At 51.6% G+C, this 25,798-nt stretch overlaps 1 protein-coding gene across 1 annotated transcript in view; it reads right to left on the reverse strand.

Moving 5' to 3' along the window:
• Positions 1-22,618, reverse strand: part of GRIN2A (glutamate ionotropic receptor NMDA type subunit 2A) — a 120,768-nt gene extending 98,150 nt beyond the window's left edge. The window contains exons 1-3 of the mRNA XM_072982660.2: positions 22,352-22,618; positions 21,158-21,353; positions 18,848-19,270 (exon numbers count right to left, since the gene is read on the reverse strand). Coding sequence (XP_072838761.2) covers positions 18,848-19,267 — 420 coding nt within the window. The 5' untranslated portion in view covers positions 19,268-19,270; positions 21,158-21,353; positions 22,352-22,618. The remainder of the gene's footprint in view (positions 1-18,847; positions 19,271-21,157; positions 21,354-22,351) is intronic.
• Positions 22,619-25,798: the final 3,180 nt, after the last annotated feature.

A 25,798-nucleotide genomic window follows, 5' to 3' on the forward strand; every position in this document is an offset into this window, starting at 1 on the left:
TTTACAAAGATCCAAGCACTATCAAAGTGCTTAACCTTTCTATAGTGCTGTAAAGCATTCAAAACGCTCCCTGTGCATTGATCTGACTGCGGCCTTTAACACCAGCCATTCAAGGCAGATCTGCACGGTTCCCTTCCATGTCACCGACGAGGGAGCCGAGAGGGAAAGCCTGACTGAAGGGGGGAAAATATTCAGACAGAGGAGGAATTTAAGGATCCAGAGCCCAAGTCTCTTAACCACTAGGTTATGCCACCTGCTCTCCCCGCCCCCCCCCCCAGTGTCTGACAGCTGGCTAGGAAGGCTGTCAGGGGAAAAAGAGAGGGCTGTTCAGAACCTGGAGTGTTGGGGGGGAGAGAGAGAAACAGCAAAAGTAGGAACGATGACGTGGCGAGGAGGAGAGGAGCGAATGTTCAGTTCCCTGTCTCAGAGAAGAGCTTCTCCTTTGTCTGTCTATTCCGAGCCCATCACACTCTCCCACACACGAGCGGTGGGCGGGCGTGTGACAGAGACATGTGCCTCCACCAGTGGAACTGGGAATGGAGAATCCAACGGCAGGCAAGGAGGCGGGGAGGGGGGTTGCCGTGCGAGAATCATCGCGCATTTGGCAGAGGGTCCTTTCAAAGCAACCTGACCCCTTGCTTGAACCTGCCCATTCGGAGACAGGCACAGGGCAGAAAGCCCTTGGGGCCTCTGTAGTTTGCCAGATTCGACCCTGAAATGTGGATGCCCCCACCTGCCAGACTCTCAAGATCCTGCCCCAGCGGCCCACGTGACTGGAAAAAGGAAAGCCCCCCCCCCGGAAAGGGTAAGCGTTCCCAGGCCCTCCCAGGCCCACCAAAGCTTTCACGGAAGCAAGGGCAGCCGGAGGGGTCATTGGCCAGCTAGCAAGAGGGCAGCCTCGTGGACCGCAGAGTATTTGTGTGTGGTTCTCGCCCACCCCATCAGAAAGGGGAGTGCAAGAATCCCCCACCTCGCCCCTGAAACTCCCAAGTTTTCTCCTCCTCCGAAATCCTTTTCGGAAGGAATGGCCTTCCTTCCTGCCAAACTGGGCAAAAATCATCAACAAAAAAACGATGGCTGGAAAATTTGGCTCCGGCACTCTCAGCTTAGGAAAGCGGCTTCTGGTGTCCTTTAAAAAAAACAGGCCCTCGAAAGAGAGCCAGAGGCTGACAATGTGATGCGTTTTTTCCTGGGAGACACAGGCCTGCCAGCTTGGTGCACCGGTGATGGCCCCAATCCGGCTCACTGGCCTTCTCCACCCTGGCGTCTGCACAGCAGCACAAGCCCTGCTTCCCCCACTGGCGATTCGGCCCGCGCCAAACCTCCCCCAGCCTCTTATCTTGTGAGCACATTCGCTCACTCTCGGGATCCCTCCTTCCTTTGGCTGGAGCTTCAGGGGTATTTTTTTAATTTGTTCACTTGCTTTGCTTTCTTTGGCATCCATTGGTACAGTTTGCGACCGCAGCCCCCTCCGCCGGCAAAATCAAGACAGCCCTGCGCTTACCGACAAGTCCCTCCCCATCTGAAATCTACGCCACGGGACCTTAGGGTGGGATCCACAAAGCCGTGAGCTGGGGTGCGCGAGGTTTCCCCCCACGTGACCCTCTCGCGTCTGCAAGGGAAGCCCTCCAGCCCAGCCCCACCCAGAAATGAGAAGCCCTACAACTGAACCAAAAATGTCACGCTTGGGGAGAGACGGGGGTCAGAGGCTGGCGCACACTTCCCTGGGCATCGTGTGTGGCCACAGGTGAAGCAGATCCACACCAACCACTCCCCACCTGGCCCGGAGTGTGATCTAGTTTCCCATGTGATAAGTTGAACTGCAGACCAACCTCATGACCTGGCCAAGATTTCCCGGCATCTCCCTGGCCTCTTCTCTCTCTCCTTTTTTTTTAAAGCCCCACCAAGCCTGATTAGTTGTTCTGGAGGATCTGTAAGCTCGCACAAATCTGTGAAATCTTAGTGGGTCCCGTAACCAGGTAAATAGACGACCTCGAAATAGATGGCTTTGTTTCACTTTGCCAAGAGCCTCTTTGTGTGTGTTGTTTTCAATTTACAAATACTATGCATTAACCGGGACTTTGGGGAAAGGGCCTCCCCTTTTTATCCGTTCCTGAAATCCACTGCTAAACAAACCTCTCCGTTGGGTAGGCCTGTGGGATCCCAAGGAAGCTGGCAAGTTGAGCAGACGTGGCTACAAAAGGAATTAAGAGGAGATGCGGATGGCATGCCTCAAAATTACACCTCCCCACAACCTGAACTGTCTGTCCCATGGCCCCAAAAGATGCTAACCCCCTCCCACCCAGGAGGGCTTTGACCCAGCTACCAATCACCCGTGGTACCTCTTAATTAAGAAATGATGACCCCAAAATATACTTCTACAGGAATTACGGTCACGAGCTCTGGACCTCACGCCATGTTACATAAGCCTCTCATTACCGGCCTTTCTACCCATGGGCGCATTTACCTTTAATCAAAACTAACTAATTGCATCTCAGAATACTCCTCTGCAGCTAAATGGGAGTTAGGGAGGGGAGAGAGAACATCGATTTAATTATGAGATCAGGGCAGAATTAGAAGGCTCTATGCTCATTGGGGGCACTTTGAGGGAACTTTTTCTACTCTCAGCAAATGTTCACAAAGCACTTTCTCAGCTGTTTCAGGAGGTGCACATTGAGTTTGACTTCAGTTGAAATGGGAGCTGGTTTGGAAGTAGGGGAGGGGGTGCAGGGAGAACCCGCACGGCCTCCTTTCAATCCATTCCCCCTCTTATGGATGCAAATGTTTCGCAATGAAGGGTTTCGTACCACAAGCCCCATGTTGCAGTGTAACTGTGGGTTAGAAGAAGAAGCAAGCAAGGGCTGTTACTTGTGCTACTTCAGAGCAGCAGAAGCACAACCCAATTAAGCTAAGTATGTCCGGTCATTTCAGAGCCCAGCCATGTAAACAGCAGCAACGCCAGGAACGAAGGCAGGAAGCAAGAAAGCCAGAATGGGTTTGCATTTGTGTCTCTGGAAAATGTGTATGCTATAAAACAAATCACAAGGGGGAAAAGAGCAATCATGTCGTATGCTCAGAGATACCATTTTCAAGTCTTAAATAGAGCGGAATCAAAAGAATCCGTGTAAACCACAATTTTTAATAAAATCAGTTTTCAGGGCAGTGGGGCAGATGGCAAGACAGGGCTGCAGCTAAGCCATCAAAAAGCATCCTCGTGCCTTAAGGAAACAAGGGTTACTTGACACCAGGTTTTGCCTGATAAATTCACGTTGTCTCAGCACTTCGACAGGGATTAAAACCTGGATTTAGGGCAAACACGCATCATCCCACCGCTGCCCTAACTTGATCTCCCAAATTCCTTAATCACTGCCCTAAGTTTGTTCCCAAATGAGGGTCCCTTCCTGCATGTCAGGATTTGAAGAGCCATCTTCACAAGTCCACAGCAGGGGCAGAATTTAAAATAATTGTCATCCTCCCCATCAGAGCTGAAGGAGAAGGGGGGGGGAAACCAGCAATCGAAGGAACAACACACAGACTGCGCCAATATTTAACTGACACTCAGGGTTCTGGTTAAAACCTGCATCTCTCATGTAACACCAGCTAAAGACTGTGTCTTGCATTGGTGATGTTAATGATAATGATAACGATGATGAACAACTCATGGGAACATCAGGTAAGAGAAAAGTGTTAGAAAATGACGACGTCAAGATCTTGTGTGATTTCCGGATCCAAACTGATTAAGACACCTCGAACAACATACAAGAAAGACACAGTAATGTCAGAAGGAAGAAATGTCGGGATCCACTGACATTGCAATTCCAGGGGATGCCAGAGTTGGAAATAAACAACTGGGAAAACTAACAAAGTACAGGGACCTGGCCATCGAAACGTCTCGCCTCTGGAAGAAACACACGCCAGGGGTCCCCATGGAGTCATCGGGGCTTTCGGAACAGCATCAGGACATTTCACACAGCATTCTAAGCAGTTGCCGATCTCAGAAATAACACCTCAGAACTACAAAAATTGACAATACAGTGGTGCCTCGCGGGACGAAAAACTCGCAAGGCGAACGGGTCTTGTGCGTTTTTTTGGTGCCTCACAAGATGGGCCGTCTTGCGATATTTTTCATCTTGCGAGGCAGGTTTCCCATAGGAATGAACTGAAATTTAATTCCTGTGGGGGAAAAAAGGCAGAAAACAGAAAAAAGTCACTTACCAGGTACAGTAGAGCGAGCCCTGCTCCTCACGGTGGCCTTGGTAGCCCCAGAACAGCCGGACTCTGTGCGAGCAGAGGGCCCAACAGCTGACAGTCAGCAACCATCGCAACCAGCGGAGAGGCGGCAGCCATTTTGGAGAGGCTGCAGCCCTTCTGAGAGGCAGCAGCCATGTAGTCGCCTCTCAAAATGGCTGCCGACTCGCAGCTGTTGGGCGCTCTGCTCACACAGAGTCAGGCTTTTCCGGGCCTACCAAGGCACCCTGAGGAGCGAGCGGGGCTCGGTCTACTGTACCTGTTGACTTTTTTTCTGACTCCCCCCCCCCCATAGAAACTGAGGAAGTCACACAGCATCCTGAGAGACTCTTCCCATCCTGCTGATAACTTTTTTGAACTGTTACCGTCTGGCAGAAGATATACGTAGAACAATTAAGACTCGGACCACATGTTTTCTCAATAGTTTTTATCCCAGAGCTATAATTGCAATTAATCATGAGTTTAAAGACCACCAGTAGTGAATAATTAGTTGGACTGTGTTACTTGGCCTGCGGTGTAGATGTTTGTATTTTTAGTGGGGGACTTCTAGTGGGTGGGGAGTGTTTAGGGAATGTTATGTGTGTGCATGTGTCTGGTCTCTGGGTGTCTGTGAATTTCGTTGTATGGTATACTGTGTATATACTTACAATGACAATAAATTTTATTATTATTATTATTATTATTATTATTATTATTATTATTATTATTATTATTATTATTATTATTATTATTATTATTATTATTATTATTATTATTAATTAAATTTCAATGCATTCCTATGGGAAACTGCACTTCGCAAGAGGAAAGTTTCGCTAGACGGCATTAACCGTGGAACAGATTCATTTCGTTACTTGCAAGGCACCACCGTGTTAGGAACAGCATACATACTGCGCTCATATTTAACAGATACTTAGGTTTTTGGTTAAAACTGGCATCTGTTATATAATATTACCAGTCCCTGTTTTTATACTTTTGATTGACTCTGCAAGGTATTTTTTGAAGAATAATCATTTGTGTGACCACAGCCAATCATGGGCCCACCGGCTTTCTCCTCTAGTCTTGTTTTTAAAAACGCTGTCAGAAGTACACAGGGCAGATCTGGAAGGTTAAGGCAGGGGCGTCTGAACTGCGGCGTCCCTTCCCATGTCAACGGAGGAGGCTCTAAGGCTTTCCGGTGTATTTCCAGTGGAGCTTAGGAAGCCGTTCCGCTCTTTGCCCTGAGGAAAGACAAGACAAATCCATTCCTAGGCCCCCTGTTTCCTGCACGCTTATCAGAACGCATCAGCGTCTTACCCTGGAAGCCAGAAATTTAAGGAGGCAGGTTAGTTTCAAGGCAGGACGACTTCTGGGTTGACGTCAGAGTCTCCTGTGCAGCAAAATGAAACAGGCAAACACGGAGTGCAGCCGTCAGCTGGCACACGTTTGCCACCACAGGGCAGACCCACAGCACAAAACCTTCCACGGGGACCCATGGGACGCGGACGGTGCCATGGCCCATCGCCACACGGCCAAGCAAACAGAGACCTGCCGGAAAACAGAGTCGAGAAACTCCGCTCAAAATGAATTCGGAAAAGGAGAGCTGGACCTGTTGGTGAAATTAGGAAGTCGTTTCCAGGTACAAGACTGCTTCCCAAAATCTGGCATGTGGCTAAGTCTACTTCCAGATGTCCTTTTCTAAGCATGCACAGTTTTCAGAACAGGCCTTAAACGTAGCAAGAAATAAGAAGGTTAGAAATACAGGCCCAGGTGCCTTTTGCCTGTGCTACTGGGCGCACAACCAAGGCATCCCTCAACAACTCATCAGTTAGCTGCCATTAGCCATGACCGGTTAGTTACACAGGCGCTAAGTGGGCACCAATTCTGGACTTAACTATTTCAGATGACAACTGGCAGGAACCATATTGAACAGAGACATCACACCAAAAAAAAAAAAAAAAAGAACTTTGTTGCTAGCACCAGGTGTTTTAACCCCACCCTAATTTGGATTTCCAGCAACCCTGGACTGGAACTTCACTCCCAAGATTTCCTGGTCCTGTCCAGTCCGAAATTCTGGACTCCAGCATCTTCCGGTTAACAGATGGCCATGGACACACGTGGAGGAAAATAATGTTCCCAATTTTAAAGTGTGCATCAGAAAACACAGCAGATTAGGAGGAGAAAAAAACATTATGCAAACCGGGGCAGGAAGGATTCAAACCTATGTGTGATTGAAAACCCAAACACAATGATGTGACTAGATAGGCGGGATATAAATTAAATAAATAAGAAAAAAAAATTAAAAACAAACCCTAAGCAGAAAGAAAAAGGACAGGCCTCGTTCTGTGTTGGGGGGGCACACCACTTCTAAGATGATGATGATTATATATCAAAAGAGGCAAGGGCTCGTCTTGGCCCTTCCTTCCATCATAAAGAATTTGGGTTTTTCTCAGAGCACACTTGATTAGAAACTTTTTTTCTTTTTCTTTTCTTTTCTCTTTTTTTGTACAGAAGAATTTATTTTCTTCACATTGCACTCTCTCGCCCTGACTGGTTTCTGCTTTCGACAAGGCGTCTATAGGTTTCTAACCCCCTATGCACACAACAGAAGGAACTTTGGCAATTATTATTATTGTTTAGGACGGCATATGGTGCATAATGGCATTGCAGGCTCCCTTGCCTTTAAAAGCCTCTGTTTGTTTTTAAAGACTGCCATTTGGCTTCCGTTTGTTTGCTTGCTTTTTGCTGCACTGATTTATGAGCACAGCTCTTTTATCATCATTTTAGAATCCATGTGTTTTTTTTCCTTTTCCTTTTTTTTTAATGGAGAAATGCTTTGGGCACCCTTGGACCACAAAGAAGGAACTGCTAATCTCCAAGACACATAAATAGATGCCTTTTTTACATGAGCAGCAGCTCACCTATGTATTTATTGATTGATAAGTAAAACTTATAAACTGCCACTCGGAAAGAGGAACAAAACAGACCTAGGGTTGTGTATGAACAGAAGCAGGGGGAGTTTAAATAAAAATGGGGGGCTTAACAAACGACAAATCCTAGTGGTCCTCAAGAAGGAGCCTGTGGTAGTCCTTTTGTGTGGTTTGGGCTAAAGCATGGCTTGTGCAATATTGCTTCATCTGCATTTTAAAAATCCGCGCACCCTGCCATGTTCTTCTGTTGCTGAGGCCACAACACACCTTGCCGTCAGGCAAAGGGAGGGAAATAATTTTGTTGTCTGGAACCTGCAAAGATGAACCAAATGGGAGGGTTTTCTAGGTGGTGGACATCCAAGATGATTTCTCTTTAGTTCCTCAGGGGCTCCAACAAACCTGAGGCAACCTTTTAGTGACCCAATAATGGCAGCACAAGCCTCACAGAGGAAGCAAAGCGTGTCTCCTCGTGGAGTCCTGGAAGGTGGGTGGAGAGGCACCACGAGGGCACGAAAGCACAGGGCCTCTTCCGGCATTTCAACCGCGGCACCGCTAGGCAGGCGGCTGCCAGAGGATTGCAACCCAGCGAGCCCCTCCACGTGTCTCTGACAAACCATCTCTCCAAAAGCACCGAGACTTTATAACTCCCCACCCAAAGCAGAAAGAAAAATTAGGTCATGTTTTCAAAACGTCTATTTTTGGGTAATCGCATCTCCCCGTTCTCCCAGGAGCCTGGCGTTCGAGACGCCTTTTATCACCACTACGCCGTGCCAAAAAGAAGTGGAGCACCTTGGCAAATCGTAGATGGCTTGTCTCTCGTGGTCGCATTATTCTCCTGCGCCAGAGCCATGCGCCTCCCGAGTCGGAAGTGTTGCATCAGGGTTTCATTCTGCTTGGCCCGATTTGGCAAGCTGAGTGGGGCTGGGGATGCAGGTTCAGAAAGACAGTTATTCTTGATATCATGGAAAGTTTTACTTCCCAGTGTAAAGAAACAGTACTTCAAGATTCACCTAGGAGGGTCTCCCGAAAATTAGCAGCACCATCCAGTGGCAAACATCAAGACATTCACCTCCTTCTTCAGCTGCCTCCCACATTTTACTTTAAAGATTATTTCCTTCCGAGTGAAAGATACCGACAGATACGAGCAGAGTGCTTAAGAGAAAACTTCTTAACTGTTAGAGTGGTACGACAATAGAATCCATGACCTCGGGAAGTGGTGAGTGCTCCAGCGCTGCAAGGGAAAATATGGTGGAGTTCCAAGTTTCACCTCCAGAATGCTCCTTTTAGACGAAGATGAGAGAACTGTGAAGTTTCATGACACCTCCCTTGGGAAATTCTTCCAAAATTCAAATACTGCAAGCAGGAATGGAAGGTGCAGGGGCATTAATTCTGAATTACTCGCAGCTGTGGCAGGAAGATCCTAAACATCCATGCTCAAGGAGAGAGAGAAAGTATATAGTTTATTTATTTCTTCCAGCAGCAAGTGATCTTGTAATGGGGAAAACACAGGCCTTCACCACCTCTCTCCCAACAGAGAGATACCAAGAATGTCAAGCGAACTCTGGCAGCCTTAGCTTAGAACGGCTAGAACTTGTATTCCTGGGAATTCCAGCCGGACTTATCCCTGCCCCCCCACTCGCCTCTTCCAGACTGAGATGTGGGTTGGATTTGTCTTGCCAGCCATTTGATAAAATGTTGGTTGGTTTGCTTTCGCTTTTTTTTTTTAATGGACACCCTGGCTGGTTGAAGAGACGCAGCTCTCCGTCTTGACCCCCTCTCCATAAAGCTCCTTTGTTCCCAGAAAAGGTGGGCAGCCTGCTGGCCGCCAGAAGGTGCTGAGCCCATCCATCCTGGGCAACCTGGCTAGTGGTCAGAAGTTATGGGGGCCAGGACACTGGAGAAGACCACTATATTTGTCTGCCTCTAATCATGTAAGCCACCCATGAGTGCTGGACAAAGCCAGCAGCAGCTCCTCAGGGAAGCAGGAGCGGGGGGGGGGGGGTGTCCCTTCCTGGCCGCTGTCCATGGTCCTGATTAAAAGCAACTCTCCTTGCACTTTGCCTTTTGTGACCAGAATAGCCGCATCACCTCCAGCCATTACAAAAAATGTATCGGACTGTCCAGAAAGAACGCTGCTCTCTATACACAAAACTCCCTGCACACAGAAAGCTAGCATCCCAAGAGGTTGGCGGGAAATCGCTCTTTTCCCTGGCATGCTTGATTTCTATGAGTGGGTTTAATTTTTTACTTTTACCCAGGGCCGTGCAAACTGAGCAAAACTCAGGGAGAAATCTCACTGCAGCACACGTAAGGGAGCCATCTAGGCAGAGCCGAGCGTAAAAAATTCTGTTCCGTAAACTCATTTGCTTTCTGGGACTGAGGGAGACAGCAGTTCAAGGAACAGGCACAAGTTAGTGGGCTAAGCTTGTGCGGCGTGATTTTCTGTGAAACGGTGTTGCCCCCTGCAAAAAAAAGAACCCCACAAAACCATCCCTGCCGGAAAACATTTGGGGCCCACAAAAAACAGCCTTGAGGATGACATGATGGCCTGCTCTGCTATATACCTACATGTCAGTGATTGTTCTCTGCTGGGTCCAACTCTGGAAATACGTAGAAGACAGTTTGGCCCAGAGGAGAGAGAGCATGCACAGAGGCATGCATGCCTTCCCCCCCCCCCCTTCTCAGAGGTCGTCCATCTCAACTTGGGAATGATGGGATGGTTTGCCGCCTCGCTCTGGAAAAGATGTTCCATGTTCAGTTAAAACTTAATTTACAAGAAGTGGGAGAGAGAGAGGCGCCAATGAAGAAACGCATTACCGGCCTGTCTACCCAAAACTATCTCCGTTCGCCTCATGGCCTTACATAGTGGACACTCTTCCACATAAAGCACTCAGAGCCATTAAAGTTTCATGCTGCGCCTCGCTTCCCATTTGTTTGCTTGGGGCCAAATCCTGAGCAGACGTTACGCGGCTGCAGTCGGAGGAGCGGCGCTCCAAAAAGGGGGCAGGATTTGGGACGTTCAAGACTCTGTCAGGTCTCCCCGGAAAGTGAAGCACAAGAAGGCAGACGGAGGCCAAAAAGACCAACCTGGAGAGTTTAACTTTTGCCCCCCCCCCGCCCCCACTCCAGCACAAAAATCCAAAGGAAGCCAAAGGCGAACTGCTCAGCTCTTTTGTTCCCCAAAATCATTCCAACCACGAGAGGCGGGTGGAACCCCTTTTGCCAACTCCACGTTGAGTCACTCAATGCGGCAACAGATTCGGCGTGCCATGGTGGCTAGCAGCTGGACCTTTCGTGGGCCCTGGAGCCACCTTTCGGGACTTGAAAAGGGGGCAACTTACAACTGCCTTGGGAAGGTAGACTGGTATTCTTCCCCGGTGTGGTGACAGAGGGAACGGCCTGCCCCAGAGGAGTGCTTTGCCTCAGGACAGCTCTCCTGAGTCTGTGGCACAAGGCAGCCGCAAAAGGGAGGACCTTCTTGAAGCTCGTCGCCTGAGGAAGCCATCCAGAACTCATCTTCAGAGACCCAACGCTGGAGGCCTTCAAGGGAAAATCGGGCCACCCTCTGTCTGATCTGCTTTGATAGGGATTCCTGCCTTGAGCAAAAGGTTTGACTCGGTGGCCTAAGAGGCCCTTTTTTTCAATTCCATCATTCTAAGATCCGGCAGGATGATGCTTCAGCAGGTCTTTTAAGCCCATGCCTGTTTAAAAGAAAGGTCCAAGGAACCACCACAAGACACGGGAGACGTCGGGGCAAAGGCCTCAACTTCAGTTCCAGCTGCCTCAAAAAGAGTCCCAGACAAAGCCCTTTCCCTTCTTCACACAAAGCACAGCACCAGCTTATGGAACTCCCCACCACTGGATCACTAGTCCAAGCGACCAAAATGACCAGCAGCCGTTAGCCTGGTGGTTCCCACCACATGCTCAGGACAATAAGAGGGAGAGAGCCCGAAAACTGAGAGCTGTCGTTTTTAGATAAAAGGGACGGTACCAAACTCTGCTGGCCAGCCTCTCCGTTTTAAGCTTCATGGACTCTTTTGGGAATGGGTATGATGAGTTAAATCAGCCTTCCCCCCCACACCCCACAACCTGAGGATGATGGGTTGTGCGGCAACACCCATCATCCTCAGGCAGCACAACTTGATCACAGCCGGAAGCCATGAATCTGTGCGCAGTCCAGTCCAGGAAGATGGCCCTCTTTCCTAACTCGGGCGAAGGCCGAAGCCTCCGGCTCTCACGCCCACCTCTGACCAACCGCCAACGCACCGCCCTCTCGGTGGCACTGCGTTTCTCTCAACTCATCAAACCTGAACACCAGCCGGAGACAAGCTTGTGGTTTTGCTTATCTATGTTTGTGTGAAAGAACAAACGCCCAGCGAGCCTCCGGGCAGGCGACTCCTCTCCGCTCGCTCCACTTTGACTTCTGGAGAAGTTTGCCTTTTCTTGACCAGCCTTTTCCTCCCACTCTTCCACAGGAAGCTTTCCTTCGATGGAAACAACCGGGGTGGAGGGCCATGTTTTCCATCGTGAGGGCACGGAGGGAGGGAGGGAGAAGGCAAAGACCCACTCCCCGCCTGAAGGGACCCTCATAACTGCTGACCTCCCCAGCAGCTGCTAATGGAATTTTAAAAAGAGGACACTCAGCCTCCTTCCGCCTCTTCCCCGCTCTGCCATTATCTGCAGAGACCCCCTCCTCCAGAGACAAACTTGGCTAGCCTCTGCCTGGCCATCCCAGTGGCGGGGGGGGGGGATTAAAACCCTCTTTGCAAGAGAAGCTCTGCTGTCCCCAGAATAAGAACGCAAGACCCCTCACGGGGCACAAAAGAGGAGAAAACACCGATGCCTGTCATGCCAACACCGAGGCACCGATACTGCATGACCCTTGACCGCGTGCCAGTTGTTGTTGTTTTTTTTTTTTGCAAGGCCTTGCAACATTATGCAACTGAACCCCAAGCTGTTCTCGGCTCAAGTGAAAACTCTAAGAAGCGATGCCGGGAACCCTCTCCGCAGCTTGAAGAGTAAAGAGGTCCGCACTCCCTGCTCCTCAACGGCTAGGACGAGAAGAGGGAAGCTCGCTCTCGCTCACTCTCCCTTTCTCCCGGCTGGCAGCCAAACCTTTCTTTAACACTGGAAGAGGATCCTCTCCCACCCCGCAGAGCACAGTATCCCCATTCACACCACAAAACGCCGCCCCCTTCGAGCCCTTAATTAGAAACGAAAGTAGGCGAACGCAGCCACACAGGCTACGTTGTTTGCTCGGTAATTAAATATCGCTGGAAGCGTCAGGTGCACTAAGACACAGATTACCTTAATACCATTTTTCCCCATTTATCCATTTATAGTCCTCGGGTTTAATTGTATCCCCTCTCACAGAGACGGCAGCTTCCAGGCCTCCTCCATTTCGGGGCAGATTTCCCCAGAGACTCAACATTATCCTGCACAAACGCCCCTCCAGCTTGGGATAATGTTTAAAGGCACCTCTGGGGTCACATTAGCAGCTTCTGGCAGTCGCCTGATCACCCAACTAAATTCTGCTCTTCTTACCACTTCTCAGCCAAAGACATACACATACATAACACAGAAATGTCCCAAGTAAAAGTCAGTAACAGAAGAAAATGCTAAAAGCCCACGTGGGCTTTGAACTTCATTTATTTATTTTATTTATATCCCGCCTATCTGGTCGTGTGAGGACCATTCTAGGCGGCTTTCCAGTGCTAGGGACCCATTGAGTTGAAGGAGGCCAAAAATCCAGAAGTGGATTTTCCTCCTGGGGTTGATCAGGGAAAGACGGCCTTTCTCTTGACTCTATTTTTTTTTTTAAAGAACTGTCTTTAGGACAGGCAATGAATCAGATGAAGCTGTAGAGAAAGAGACAAAGTTGCAAAAAGTAACTTTGATGGATACTCACCGCCCTCAACATGGCCAGGCTCTCTCCCTTCTGCAAGTTTGCAAGCCTTAAATTTGTGTTTTTGGCCAAAATCAATTTATTATAAGTCACCCCGAGAGGTCGGGTGGGTTGAAAGGTAACGGGTAATGTGCATTAAAATCAACAATTTAAAAAAAAACTACCTTTCCCATGAACCAGAAAGGAAGCAATCAGCCGACAAACCATACATTACGATGACATGGGCAAGCGAGTTGTGCAGCTTCAGGAGGACAGGTGGGTGAGGAGAACATGGCAGGAGTGCAAATAATATGCCAAAGGGCGGTGTGTTAAAAAGTGAAAGAAGAGACACAACAAGGTTCTTATAGACAATTAAACACACAGAGAGATGTTCGTAAGGGCCAACTTTGGTATGCACCTCTGTTTTTCCCTCGTGTGAACCAAGAGGTAGTCAAAAGGGGGGGGGGGGTTGCATTACTGCGAGCCACGCGGAGCAGGCCCCAAGCTTCCCTCAGCGTCCTTTCCCAACGCATCTCAGCTGGGTGCACCGATGTGCCAAAAGTGAACAGACGGCGCCCACAGCATTGGCACTGGGGCTCCTGCGCCATTCAAACGATGGCCCTGTTTGGAGATTCACTGGCACAGCTCAAGCTCAGCCACTTTTCCCTCCTTGTGCCCAAGTCCTCTTCCTGGACTCCCTGAAGGGAAGCGTTCCCGGCACGGCCGAGATCTCCAGAACTCTGCCCCAAACTTTTCAAAAAATGGGGGGAAAGTGGAATGCCTGTGTGTTGACTGGACGCGGCCCACTGCATTCCTCCTGCCCCCAAAACAGAGAGGAACTATTAAACTGTCAGCCCTGATTCAAGCCGGTGGGTTCCTCAGCCCTGCTAATCGGAGGATGATGAAGTGGAGAAGAGGAGCGTGTTTGACATCGACAATATGCGATGGCCTTCTGTTCGGTTCACACAAGCAAGGCGGGAAGAGCTCCCTCCGCACTCAGGGACTCGGGGGCTCTCTTGGAGGGAGGCAAACTCCCCTCAGCCCAGACCTTTTCTGAGACAGGGCACTACAATCCCCATCCTCCAGGCAGAAATGCTGGCCAGGAATGATGGGGTTTGTCTTCCAACATTTACAGAGTTATGGGCCTGGCAGCGGGGGGGAGGGAAACGGTTGTCGGGCACTGCCAAAATCATGGGATGCTCTCTATTTCAAGCAGAAACTTTCCTGTCCCTTAAAAAAGACGAAGGTCAGACTCGTCCCCGAGATGAAGCCTCAGCTTCTTTAGGAAGTCAACCTGTCAAGATGCAAACTCGTTATCTCCGCTCAGACATTGATCCGGTTAATTTAGATGATTCTGATAGCCTCTCGCTCAAGATGGAGGTGACTCACCTCCTTTCCCCCCCCCCTTGCTCCTTCAACAGAGGAAGCTGCAACATCAAGGAAAACCTAGAAAACCTGATCAAGTTAAGACCACCACCACCTTCTTCTTCTTCAGCTGGAGAGAACACAACACCACCGTGGCCATCCATTTCCAGAAAGTAACAAGAAGCACAGATCTATTTACCAAAGGCAATCAGTCACTGGGATCCATGCCCCCCAGTCTGGATCCCTGGGCACTGCTGCACTACAAATCCCAAAATCCCCCAACATCTGGCAGTGCTGGCTAAAATGTCTAGGAGATGAAGTGAGGCAACAGCTGGAGACCCAAATTTAGGAGTTTCTGATTAAGATCCTGGGAGAGGTTAAAGCTGGAGGTTGGCTGTTGCAAGCCTTCTCCCCCCGCCTGCAGGTCACGCCCTGACCTCCCTCCGTCCTCAGCTGAAAGGGTGGACATGGGGAAGAATGTGGGCCACCCTGAAGAAAGCGAAGGGAGAAAATGGAGAAGTAGGAACTGGACTGAAAAGGCATGCAGATGTAAGGATGAGGTGCAGAAAGGGGCTACAGAAATCTCCTTTTCTGAAAGGGCAAAATGCTTGGTGGGAGAACTCGCGATAGATCAACAGAAGCACTTTTTTGAGGGATACGGCTTGCGGTGGCCTGGCCTCTTCCCCAGACACCAGGGACGGCAAGAAACGGGTTCCTCTTGCATTCACGTTCTGCTTGGGGGCTTCCCATCGGGGCACATCTTGGGTGAAAATGGAAGGCTGCAGCAGAAAGACCTGGCAGAGGAAGGAGGCCCATTTGACATCCTTCTAATCCATGGCGTTGGGGCCCCTGCGCTTCTTGGTTTTCCCCTCCCCTTTCCGGGTATCATTGTGTGAAGGATCCTCTGGGCATCCCCCTCTTTAAGGACCGACTCTCAGAGTGGCTCTCCTCCTCTGGGATCAAGACCGCTCTCTGCCTTGCCCTTCCTCTCAGAGGGCTTTGGTTTGGCCACCCTGTTTTCACCACAGAACTGAACCCAGCCTGCCTGGCTATGCCCCGAGTGGCAGCCGCCACGTGGAGAGCGGTCCAAACCTCTCCCAGGGCTGCCTCCCTTCCACGCTGCGTGGAAGACCCAGGGGAAATAAGTAGGGTTTTGTCCCTCCCGTGAGCCCTTTTGTGTGGAAGCCAAGTTACAAGACTCGAGACCTTTCTCTACCACCCTCTTCCTGCCATTGGCTGCTATGTTCGGGTGGCTTTGAAACAAGCTGATGATCTATTGATAGAAGATAAAATCAGCTATGACTTCCAAGCATAGATGCAGTCTATCTCCAAACCTACTTCAGCAAGCAGAAAGGGCAAGAACTCCATTTTAGTAGCTGCCCACAGATCTCAGACCGAACATGGCCGGAATTACAATGTTGGGTTTGACCAGTCTTGGCCTAAACCACACGGGCCGTTTCCATGGGGTTCCACATAGCATGACTGGACTTCACAAGTGCCTCCCCCCCCTTGCTTTCAATTGCCCCAGAAGAAAAGGGGTGCAGCCAAAACAGAGTTGGGCGAGGGCTTTGGGGGAAACACGTCCGACATTTCCTTAGACATTACACACCGTGTGCTAGTGAATTGTCAGCCTGTTCACCTTACCCAACTTTGTGCTTCCACCCTTGCAACAAGACTGCAGGAATGAATTTTTAAAAAAGAAAGAGGAAGATACACAACTGCGTCCTCCCACCTTGAATTTGCAGGCAGGGATGGATTCAAAACCAGGCAAATCTCTCAACGAGGGCCGAGGCGATCAGAGGAGAATCCGAGCTCTTTTCTTCTTTTTCTCGGATCTGGTTTTGGGATTTTTCGGTAGACTGAGTCGTCGCTGCTGCTGTGGCCGTGAAACAGCCTCGGTGTTTGATGCGCCGAGAAATTATTTGCTGAAAAGCTAATAAGTGGCTCTCAAGTCAGCAAACGCCTCGCTAAATTATCGTCAACTCTTTAGATAAGTGACAAACAAGATTGGTTCAAAAGCTCTTGGGCTCGTTGAAGCAAAACACAAGAAACCTCGCATGCCGTGGGTTTGGGAATGGCAGCCCCCCACACCCCCACCCCACCCCGTGATTCTTGCAAGAGAGGAAGGGCGTATTTGCAACTGCCTTTTACCCCAAGAACGGAACTGGGTGGTGGTGGGGGAGATGCCCTTCTGTGCCTCCACTTCCTGAAAGAATAATAATAATAAAGTCCTCCTTTGCGCCTTCAGCTGGTGCAATTCAATTTCTCCATGCAGGGTAAGAGGCAGGACGATGAATTTAAATTTATTAGAAAAGGCAGGATGATGGATTTACATTTACTAGAAATGTTTGCTTATTGCTTCTTGGCCCACCAGATCCTCGGTCAAGTCCTTACACAACACATGAACCAAAGCCCTCAGAGTTACCATCCTTTATTTATGCAAAATATTAAACATTAGCTCCTTTGGGGGAATGTGGGAGGTCTTCCTTATAGGTTCTCCCTGTTGCTCGGTAGCCCAATTTCACAAATAACGACACCCCCCTCAACACCCAGAGCTGGGCTCAAGCACAGCAAAGATAAAAGCCCAACGGATGAGGAGACAACGTGGATTTTAAAATGAGTCTTCCCCACGCCAGCCTTCCCTTACAAGCTCCATCAAGAACAACGCAGGCAGCCAGCTTTAAAAACAGCGTTACACAGAAAAGACCCCATGAAATGAGCCCAGCCCCGACTGGACATCCCTCCATTCATTACAAATAGCTTTTTAAGGAGACAGGCCAAGCCACGGAAGTTAAGTCTGCCGAGGGATATCACTCCACGATAGCCAACTGAGACTGAACCTCCATGGCCCAAGGCAGCATACCTGAGCACAGCCAGCTGCACCCGAGCACAGAGGACCTGACCTTGCAGAGATAAAGTGGACTAGCAGCTTGTATCTAGATTTTGAGCAACCTCTGAGAAATTTACTTTTTGAACCACCACTGCTGGCTATGAGATTCCGGGAAATGCAAAAAAAAAAAAAAAAAAAAAAGGAACTTTTCCCAACATTTGGCAGGTCTGGAATTTTCTATTCAGCCAGATCTCCCTTCACCATTATCTGCTAAAGAAGAGAACAGCTACATGCTTGCCTGCGGCGCTGTTCCGGTTTATAGGTCTCTACCACTGATGAATACAACGCATTTCCCCCTTTGAGACACTGTTGCCTGTTTAAACATGAAACGCACTACAAACTCTCCTGAGCCCAACCTTCTGGTCTCATGGATTGCAGTATGGCACGACAACGCATCTCCCTCCAGGACCAAGGGTTCCTCCTTCCCATTCCGACAGAACTTGGGAGGGAAAAAAACACCTCGCTTTTGGAGACCCATCACACATCTCGAATTCTAAACCCTGGGGCCAGAGACCAGGCTGGCTGGGATATTGTGGGATCACATGCCCCCCCCCAAAGTAGCTTTCCCAAACTCTGCATGATTTCATGCTGTACAAGCAAAGGCCTTCAAGATTCCTTTGACGGTGCTGCTGACAAAACGCTGTTGGGGTTACGTCTACGCTAGACCTGTATATTTATAAGTCTTTGGTTTGTCAGAGGAGCATGGAATCTGTCGCTGTGATTGTAAGTGTTCTCTTCCTCCCCACCTCCGCAGAACTACAGCTCCCAAGATGCTCTGGGGAAGGGGCAGACCCTTAATCCCCCTTAAATGAAGAGCACAGATAAATTCTTTTTAACAAGGTGCTCTCAGAAGTCACGCTGTCCAAAGGGCCTTTTGCACCCAGGCAGGCAAAGGGCTGGCCCAGAAATTCGTTCATGTGGAGAACGATAAAGAGACATAACCACATCTTCTCCTGACCAGAGAGGGTGGTAGCAGTGATGGGTGACAACCAAGGAAGAGCGAAAGGAACATTCTCTCAGCAAAGGGTGGCACCGGCCCACTAAAAGACACTCAGAACTATGCCCAGGTGCTTCATCATTCAGATCAAGACTCGGACCGTCCCCTGGAGCTGCCCAGAACTTATTTTACTTTTGTCTTTGAAGGTTGTTGAGACTCATGCCTCTGGAGGCCTCCAAGGTGTGGGGGTCCTCCTGGATTACAAGCCTCTGCCAAGTCTTTTCTTTTCACCCCTGAACTATTTTTATCATTATTTTAAAGAAGGGAAAGCTGGACGCTGTCCCTTCCCTGGCGAGTTTTTTGGGTAGGAATGGAATTCGACCCATGAGAGATTTTCCGACGTTGCCCAGTCTTGAGCTAAAGAGGAAGACCGAGAAATCTCCTCTACCCAAGGAAGCACCATCTACGCCAAGAAGAGCAAACCAACTGGGGGCTGCCCACGTCCTCTCTGCTTTCCTCACTTCCAGCCCACGAGGAGGGCAACGTATATCGTCGTTGACAGCGCACAAACACAGAGAGAGATTATTATCTAGGTCATAACGCCACTTTTCTCCTACCTTCTCTGCCATGATCATGGAAGAGCCCCCATGGATTCCCAAAATGGGAATAAAGGTCTGTGACGAAATAAAATCCAAAATCTGGCCAACAGCCTCCTGGTCAGTGTCGTCTCCGAAAACCACCCCGTGGATCTTGGTGCCGGACATCAAGTCACAGACGTTGGTGATGATGCTTTTGGGGTCAGTCTGGTTGACCAGAAGGGGCACCACGTTGACATCAACGGAGACATCGCCCGACAGATCCCTGGTCCAAAGCGCCCGGACGTCTCGTTCCGTGCTGAACTGCGTCCTCCCCAGAATGACGGCAATGTTCAAGATGGGGTAGGTCTTCTCTGCCCCACGGACCAGGGCCAAATCGACTAAAAATGCCTGGAGCACCAGGAGATTCCAGCAAACACGGGCCATCTTGAGCAGCTCCATGCCCTGTCAAAAAGGTCACACCATCATCACCACCGTCGTTGCATAAAAGACCAGGATAAATCGCAACCATCTTTTGCTCCTCCGGGCGGGAACCAGGGCCGCCAGCCAGCAAGCAGGCATCTTTCTTAAACCAGCTGGCCCCTCCTGGCAGAGGGGAACCTCACCCTAACGTGACCCAGCGCTGACCTCGCGGGGGACCGGACGGGGAGACGGGCCACCAAATTCCGAGTGTCAGAAGGAGCACCCTCTTGGCCCACGCTGCGTCAAAGCCCCGACAGATCGAAGGGGCCTAGAGAAGCGGGGGGGGGGAGGGAGGCACAACCGTCTCCTTTGAAAAGGTGCCGTTGGGGAGACCGGGTCGCTGAGGCATCTGTGGAGGAATTCTGTGGACCAGGCCCCCTCCGCCGCTGGCCTGCGTGCCTGCCTCTCCTTACCGCGGCTGCCTCAAGGAGGACTGGTGTGAGCGTCCCCCTCCCTCCCTCCCTCTTCCCCTCCCCACCCCTTCCTCTGTCCAGAAATTATATTTTATTCCAAGACTCATTTCAAGCTGGCTGGCTGGCTGGCTGCTCACGCAGAACAGGACTCCATTTCTGGAGGAGAGTCGGGGCACGCATCATCCTAACCTATTTCTCACTCCTTCCTCCTCCTCCTCTCATTCTCTCTCTCTCTCTCTCCCTGATCAACTTCTTTGGCTGGATGTCTCAGACAGAGCATCCTCTACCCATCCCGGCTGCTTCGGGGTGGGGGGGGGGGGAAGCAGCCTTGGCTTTCCACAGAGCAATTTGGGGAGGGCAAAAGAGGCAGGGAAAGGCAGACCCATGCAGAGAAGTGACCCAGAGCCCTCGGCGCCTCTCCCCCAGAGATGCTCTAGGAAGAGAGGGAAACTCATCCCACCTCGACATCTTCAGATGGGTTTCCTCCTAGCTTGCTTATGGGGAGATGGATAAATGACCCTCTGCTAGACTTGTCTGGACAGTCTACCGGGGAAAAAAGGAGGGGGTATTTTTCCCTTTCTGCTCTCAAGCCCTTCCAAAAAAAAAAAGCAGGAGGGGGAACACACAAACCCCCACTATCCAATCTTTCGCCTTTCTCTTCCTCTGCACCAGTCCCAGGACCTCAGCTGGAGGCCCAGGCGGCCTGGGGTGCCCCGTCCCTCCCCACTGCCCCCACCCCATTTGCCCAGCCTTCATTTGGATTCAAAACTCAGCCCGCTGTCTGTTGCAGGGCAGATTTCTTTTCCCCACCATCACCACCTTTTTCCATCCTGCTGCAGTGAGATCACCCCCGGGACGAGGAAAACAAAAATAAATAAATGGATGAATAAATTAAACGGGGTGGGGGAAGAGGCCGGATAAAACCCATCGTAAGCCTCCTTCGGCCACTTGCAAGCCGCCTCTTCTGGCAGGGGTCAGGGATGGTGTGTAATGCCAAACCAACCCCCCACCCACCCACCCACCCCCAGGTACAATGGCATCTAATTATATATATATGTTTCATGAATGCACCAGAAGAGGCAAGGGAGGGTTTGCACCAACTGGAAAGGGTGTGCAGGCATGCAAAGCACGCCTGTGCACAGAGACGGAGCAAGAGAGAGGCGCCACGCCATCCTGCGCCGCTTGCCTTGGCTACGTAGGGAAGAGCGTGTGGGGGATTCAGGGAAAAGCAGTGGCTTGCTTTTCTGCCGGCTCTCCCTTCCTCTCTGGCGCCGGCTCCATTCATGGGGGCCAAAGGAAAGCCAGGCCGAGAGCGCCCCCCAGCGCCCGTCTCCCCGATACTACCAGCATCTCTCTCTCTCTCTCTCTCTCTCTCTAACTCTCCTCCTGTAGGTTTTTTTCTTGGCGCACGCAGGGGGGGGACAGATGGAGGGAGGGCGCGCATCACGATCCTTACCAGGGACGTGCGAAATGGTAACCTCGCCTGCCAAGTTGAGCATTTCGCAGGCCTCCTCAGCGCCGAGCCTCAAGGGGGGCAGCTGCCATCCTTCTTTCCGGAGCCCGGAGCGCCGCGGCGGAGCGCCGGACGTGCCCGCATCGCCTGGCCGCCACCGCCTCGGAGAGGCAGGGCTGGCTATCCGTGCAAACCGGGTCTGGAGGGGGGGCACAGGGAGAGAAGAGGCAGGGATGCAGGAGGGGCAAGGATGCAGAAAAGAGGAGGAGGAGGAGGAGGGAGAGGGAAGGGTGGGTGGGGGGGTGGGGGGGTGGGAAAAGTGACACAGGACCCGCCAGGTTAGCGCCCAAACCACAGCCAAGCAACTTTGCAACAAATCAGTGCTCTTGACAGCGCTTTAGCCTCAGCAAACTTATCAGATGGGGAAGTTGCAAAAATCCGTCTCCAGGAGAGACTTTAGCCGGTCCAAGACAGACAGGCCCTCCAAGGGGGGGTGGGGGCTTGATCCGGAGTAAGCGTGCCTAGACTTTGGGATCGCCGGTGCTCCACTCCACTCCACCACTGGTCAGCCAGAGCAAAGCCCGGACACGCTTTACTTGGAAAGTAAGCCCTGCGCAAGGTTCCACTGCAGGCTCACATCGCTCCCTGAACTGCTGCCACCAGAGTGGAGTTCCCCCCGTGGAAAAAGAGGGCTGGGAGTTCTCTAACTCTCCCTCTCGGTCTCTTTCTGCCTTGCTGCTTGGGAGAAAGTCCTACGGAACTCAAGGAGACTGGCTTGGCAGGCAACCAAGAGATACAGGCCCCCACCCACCCACGCCCAAGGGCGGCCGGGTCCCCAGCCACAGTTATTCGGGAGTGAGCCTCGTGAATCTAGAGAGCGTTCACTTCCGAATGCGCCTAGCACACCTACTAAGCAGAGCCCTGGATTAATTAATTATTTTTTTATTTGCCTCCTAAAGCAAAGCAGAGGGAAAGATTAAGCCCGCTCTCCTCCCGCCCTGGCTGAGCCCCAGCGGCCGGGGCTTCTCCACCAGCCTCAGCTCCACCGACCCAGGCAGGATTTTTTTGGGGGGGGGATCACCCTCTCTTGCTCCCCCCCTTCCAAAGAGCCCTCAGTGCCAGGCAGAAAGCGCTGCTACCCCTCTCTCTGCCGTCTCTCCCATTCAGCCGATGGATGGATGGATGATGGTTACTCACTGCATTGGCCCTCCACATAATTCCAAGCGTGAAATCCTCCCAGTCATTTCAAACGGATTCCTGGGCACCGGGCAGAACTGCGTCTCGCTGGCGCTCCCTCGGTCTCGCTCTTCTTTTTCCCTTCCCGCCTCGCCTCTGCTCGGTGCGTTATGCGTGTGGTTCTTTCCTTTTTCGGACCTGGGTCTTTTTCCTTTCCCCTTCTTGTTTTCCTGCAAAGGGTCGCGCTGGTGGCTGCTTTTGCAGAGCGTGTCTGTTTAATCCTCCGGCTTCAGCGCAGGTGCCTGCTCGCGAGGAGGAGGAGGAGGAGGAGAGGAAGGAGGAGGAGAGGCAGTGGCCGTGCAGGCGGCGAGGGGGCCACGCCAGGCTGCTCCCTGGGGCTCCCGAGCCATCCACCGACCGGCCACGCACACCCATACACCCACACGCCCGCACACACACACGCACAGAGATGCACCTCCCCCCCCCTCCGGCCAGTTGCTGAGCCTGCCTCCGTCCGCTCAAGTTTCCCCACCGGGCCGAGCCCTTCCTCTTCCTCGCCTGGGCTGCGTCCTGGGCGCGCGGGATGCTCAGCCGCCAGCACCTCCTTCCTCAGCTGGGCTGGCCACCCGAGACGCGCCAAAGCCGGGAGGGGTGGCGGGAGAGGATGGGTGGGGGGGAGGGAGAAAGGGGGTCTGCCTCTTCTCGGCTGCAGTCCAGGGGCACCAACCGGGCAGGAGCTCCAGCGGGGGGGGGGGGGCGTCTTCCTGCCACCCCTTTTGCAAAAGGAAACGGCCCCTGCCAGCACCGCCACCCCTTCCTGGCGCTCCCAGTGCCAGGCGGGGAAGGAAACTGGGACCAGAAAAACAGCAGGGAGAGAGTGGGCGGGCGGCGAGATGGAGGAGGAGGAGGAGGAGGAGATGATGATAATGATGGAGGGCAGGGCAGAGTGGTGGAGTGGGCTGGTCCAGGGTTCGAAGGCGAGGCGCGGCACCGATGGAGAACTCGCGGGCACAGCAATCTGGACCCGGGGGTGGGCAAAGCTGGAGTGGGAGGGGGCGCGTTCACACAAATGCAGCGCTCCAAGCAGGCTTAGGAGACGAGCCCCCCCAAGTCCCTTCCCTCCTCCTCCTCCCCTCCAGACCTCTGAAGCACCCCTTCCCCCAAAACAGGGAGGAGGAAAAGGGAAGGGCAGAGGCCCACGGTGGGCAGCCGGGGAGGAAAGAGGGAGCACATGCACGCAGGCACACTGCCTCGGATGCCTGGCACACTCCAAAAAGCGCCTCCATCCCGCTCGCCCTACTGCCCTCGGGGCAAAAGAAGCGGATAGTCCAGCGTGGTTCCCCTGGGGGGCACTGTTCTGCGCAAGGGGAGAGAGGCTGACCCTCCCCATCATTTATTTGATTGGAACCCTGTTTGGGACACGTGTCTGTGTGTGCCAATGCCTTGTAGCCTATTCCTCCCCCCCCCCCTTTAAACCCTGTGCTAGACAAATCAATGAGCTAAATTGTATACAACCAGCTGCAACTGTTTGGAAGAGGTGAAGCCCCACTGATCCCCATGGGTCGCCTGCTCTCCTTTACCCAGTGGCAGCAGCTGAGTCCCAACTTCGTGCTGTGTTGGAAAAGTGAATCCGTTCCGAGTTTTCCTCTTACCTTTTCAGGAAAACTCTGAAGGGCGGAACCCAATCCCCTTGCATTTGTCCTGTAAAGTTCATGGTGAAACCAGGAGTGGGTTCATTGCCACCCCCTCCACTAGGGCTAATACTGAATGTATGTGCCTAAAAATGACCTGTAGAATCAAACACCACTGCACACACATCGTGACTTAAGCTGGAAGGAAATAGGCTTCAACCCAGTTGCTAGATAATCAACGTTATTCGTGTTTGCTTCCTGTCTTCGTTAGCTGTACTTCCATCCCAGCTGGACATGTCTCCCTCTTTCTACTTGATCCGGACAACACCCCTTCAAAGTAGGCCAGCCCCAGAGGCTGCAACTGGCACTGCACCCCACATGGAGTTTCATAGCCTCCGGGGTCCTTATCCAGTGCGTGAACCAGGACACCCCCAGAGGCTCTCCGATGATGACAGAAAGGCTCCAGACCTGAAACCTTTTCCAAATGAAACTGCTGTGCCCTGAAGTCTCAGAGCCTCGCTGAGGAAAACTGCCTCGGCCAACGGAGCGTGACCTCAACCGTTTCATCAGCTGCAGCTCTGTTAGCCCATCTGCCAATGAGGCCAACTCAATTTGCTATCCTGTGACTACTTATAGGATGCCGCGGGCAAACCCTCTCCAGCCACGTGTTCCCTCCCCTGCAAAAAGGCTACAAGGTCAGGCTACAAATCTTACCAGAGGGAGGCAAGCAGAAATCTGCCCCTCTGGCGACCAGACCCAAGCGGAAGGCCAGCTGGGCGACCTGCATGGGGCCACCGTGCAGAAGGAGCGAAGGCTAGCCAGCACGGCTTCTCCGGCAGGATCCAGGGCTCTCTCTCCTTGGCACCCCAACTGCTGCTGTTCCCCCCCTCCACTGGCAAACTGGAGCAGAAGCTGATGATGCTGCCCCCTGGGGGAGGGCAGGGGAGGCTTTCGCTTCCCAAATGCTCTAACCAGTAGTCAAGCTGGCTGGCAGGTTTCAGTAACTCCCAGTGCAGCTGTTCCAAATCCTGACTGTTGCTGCTTTTGATGTGAGGTATTTAAAAAGTGCTTCACCAGGCACTGTCTCCCCCATGAGTTTTCACAGCCAAACAGGATTTGAACGCAGGCCTCCTGAGTCCTAGTTCAACACTCTAACCACTACATCAGATGGGCTCTCTGTACTTTTTGACCGCAGGCCCAGTACAGTGAACAGAACATAGGCAGGTAGAGCAATCTCGTTCCCCTTAGGACTCGTCTAGATCTACATGTAGATTGGTACTCTTGGTCCCATTCTCTATTCCTCCTCCTCCCTCCTAAGTTTACTTCCCCTTTCTTCTTCCTTTTAACCCAAGAGATGCAGACCCGCAGGACCTCTCCATCACCCTCCAACACAGACAGCTTCCAGGCTCTCTGCCACTAACCTTAGGGTTCTCTCTCCAGCACTATCCCTACATGGATTCCCTCTTCACTTTCCTAGTTTGATTCAGAGTTCCCAGAGAAGCTACACTGTTACAAATTCAACAGTAAATTACTCCACAAATATAAGTAACATTCCCCCCCACCCCACCACACCCCAGACTACAAGGAGAATCCTACCAGACAGGGGAGAGTGATCCAGGACCAAAGGGAAGAAGCCGACCAGGGTTCAAACTCATAATGTCCAACCAGAGACCAAGGGAGGCTTGGTGGGGAAAATCCAGCAGAGCTGATCAAACACACTCCAGGGCAAAGTGAGAGGAAAGCCGTGCCTTCCAGCAGTAGCTTCAGCTGGAGAGAGAAGCTTTTGTGGATCAGCCACCAGGGCCAACCTCAGCCTCACCTGTAGATGGTTCAGCAG

The sequence above is a fragment of the Pogona vitticeps genome, chromosome 13 (assembly GCF_051106095.1).
Source record: "Pogona vitticeps strain Pit_001003342236 chromosome 13, PviZW2.1, whole genome shotgun sequence".
Lineage (NCBI taxonomy): Eukaryota > Metazoa > Chordata > Lepidosauria > Squamata > Agamidae > Pogona > Pogona vitticeps.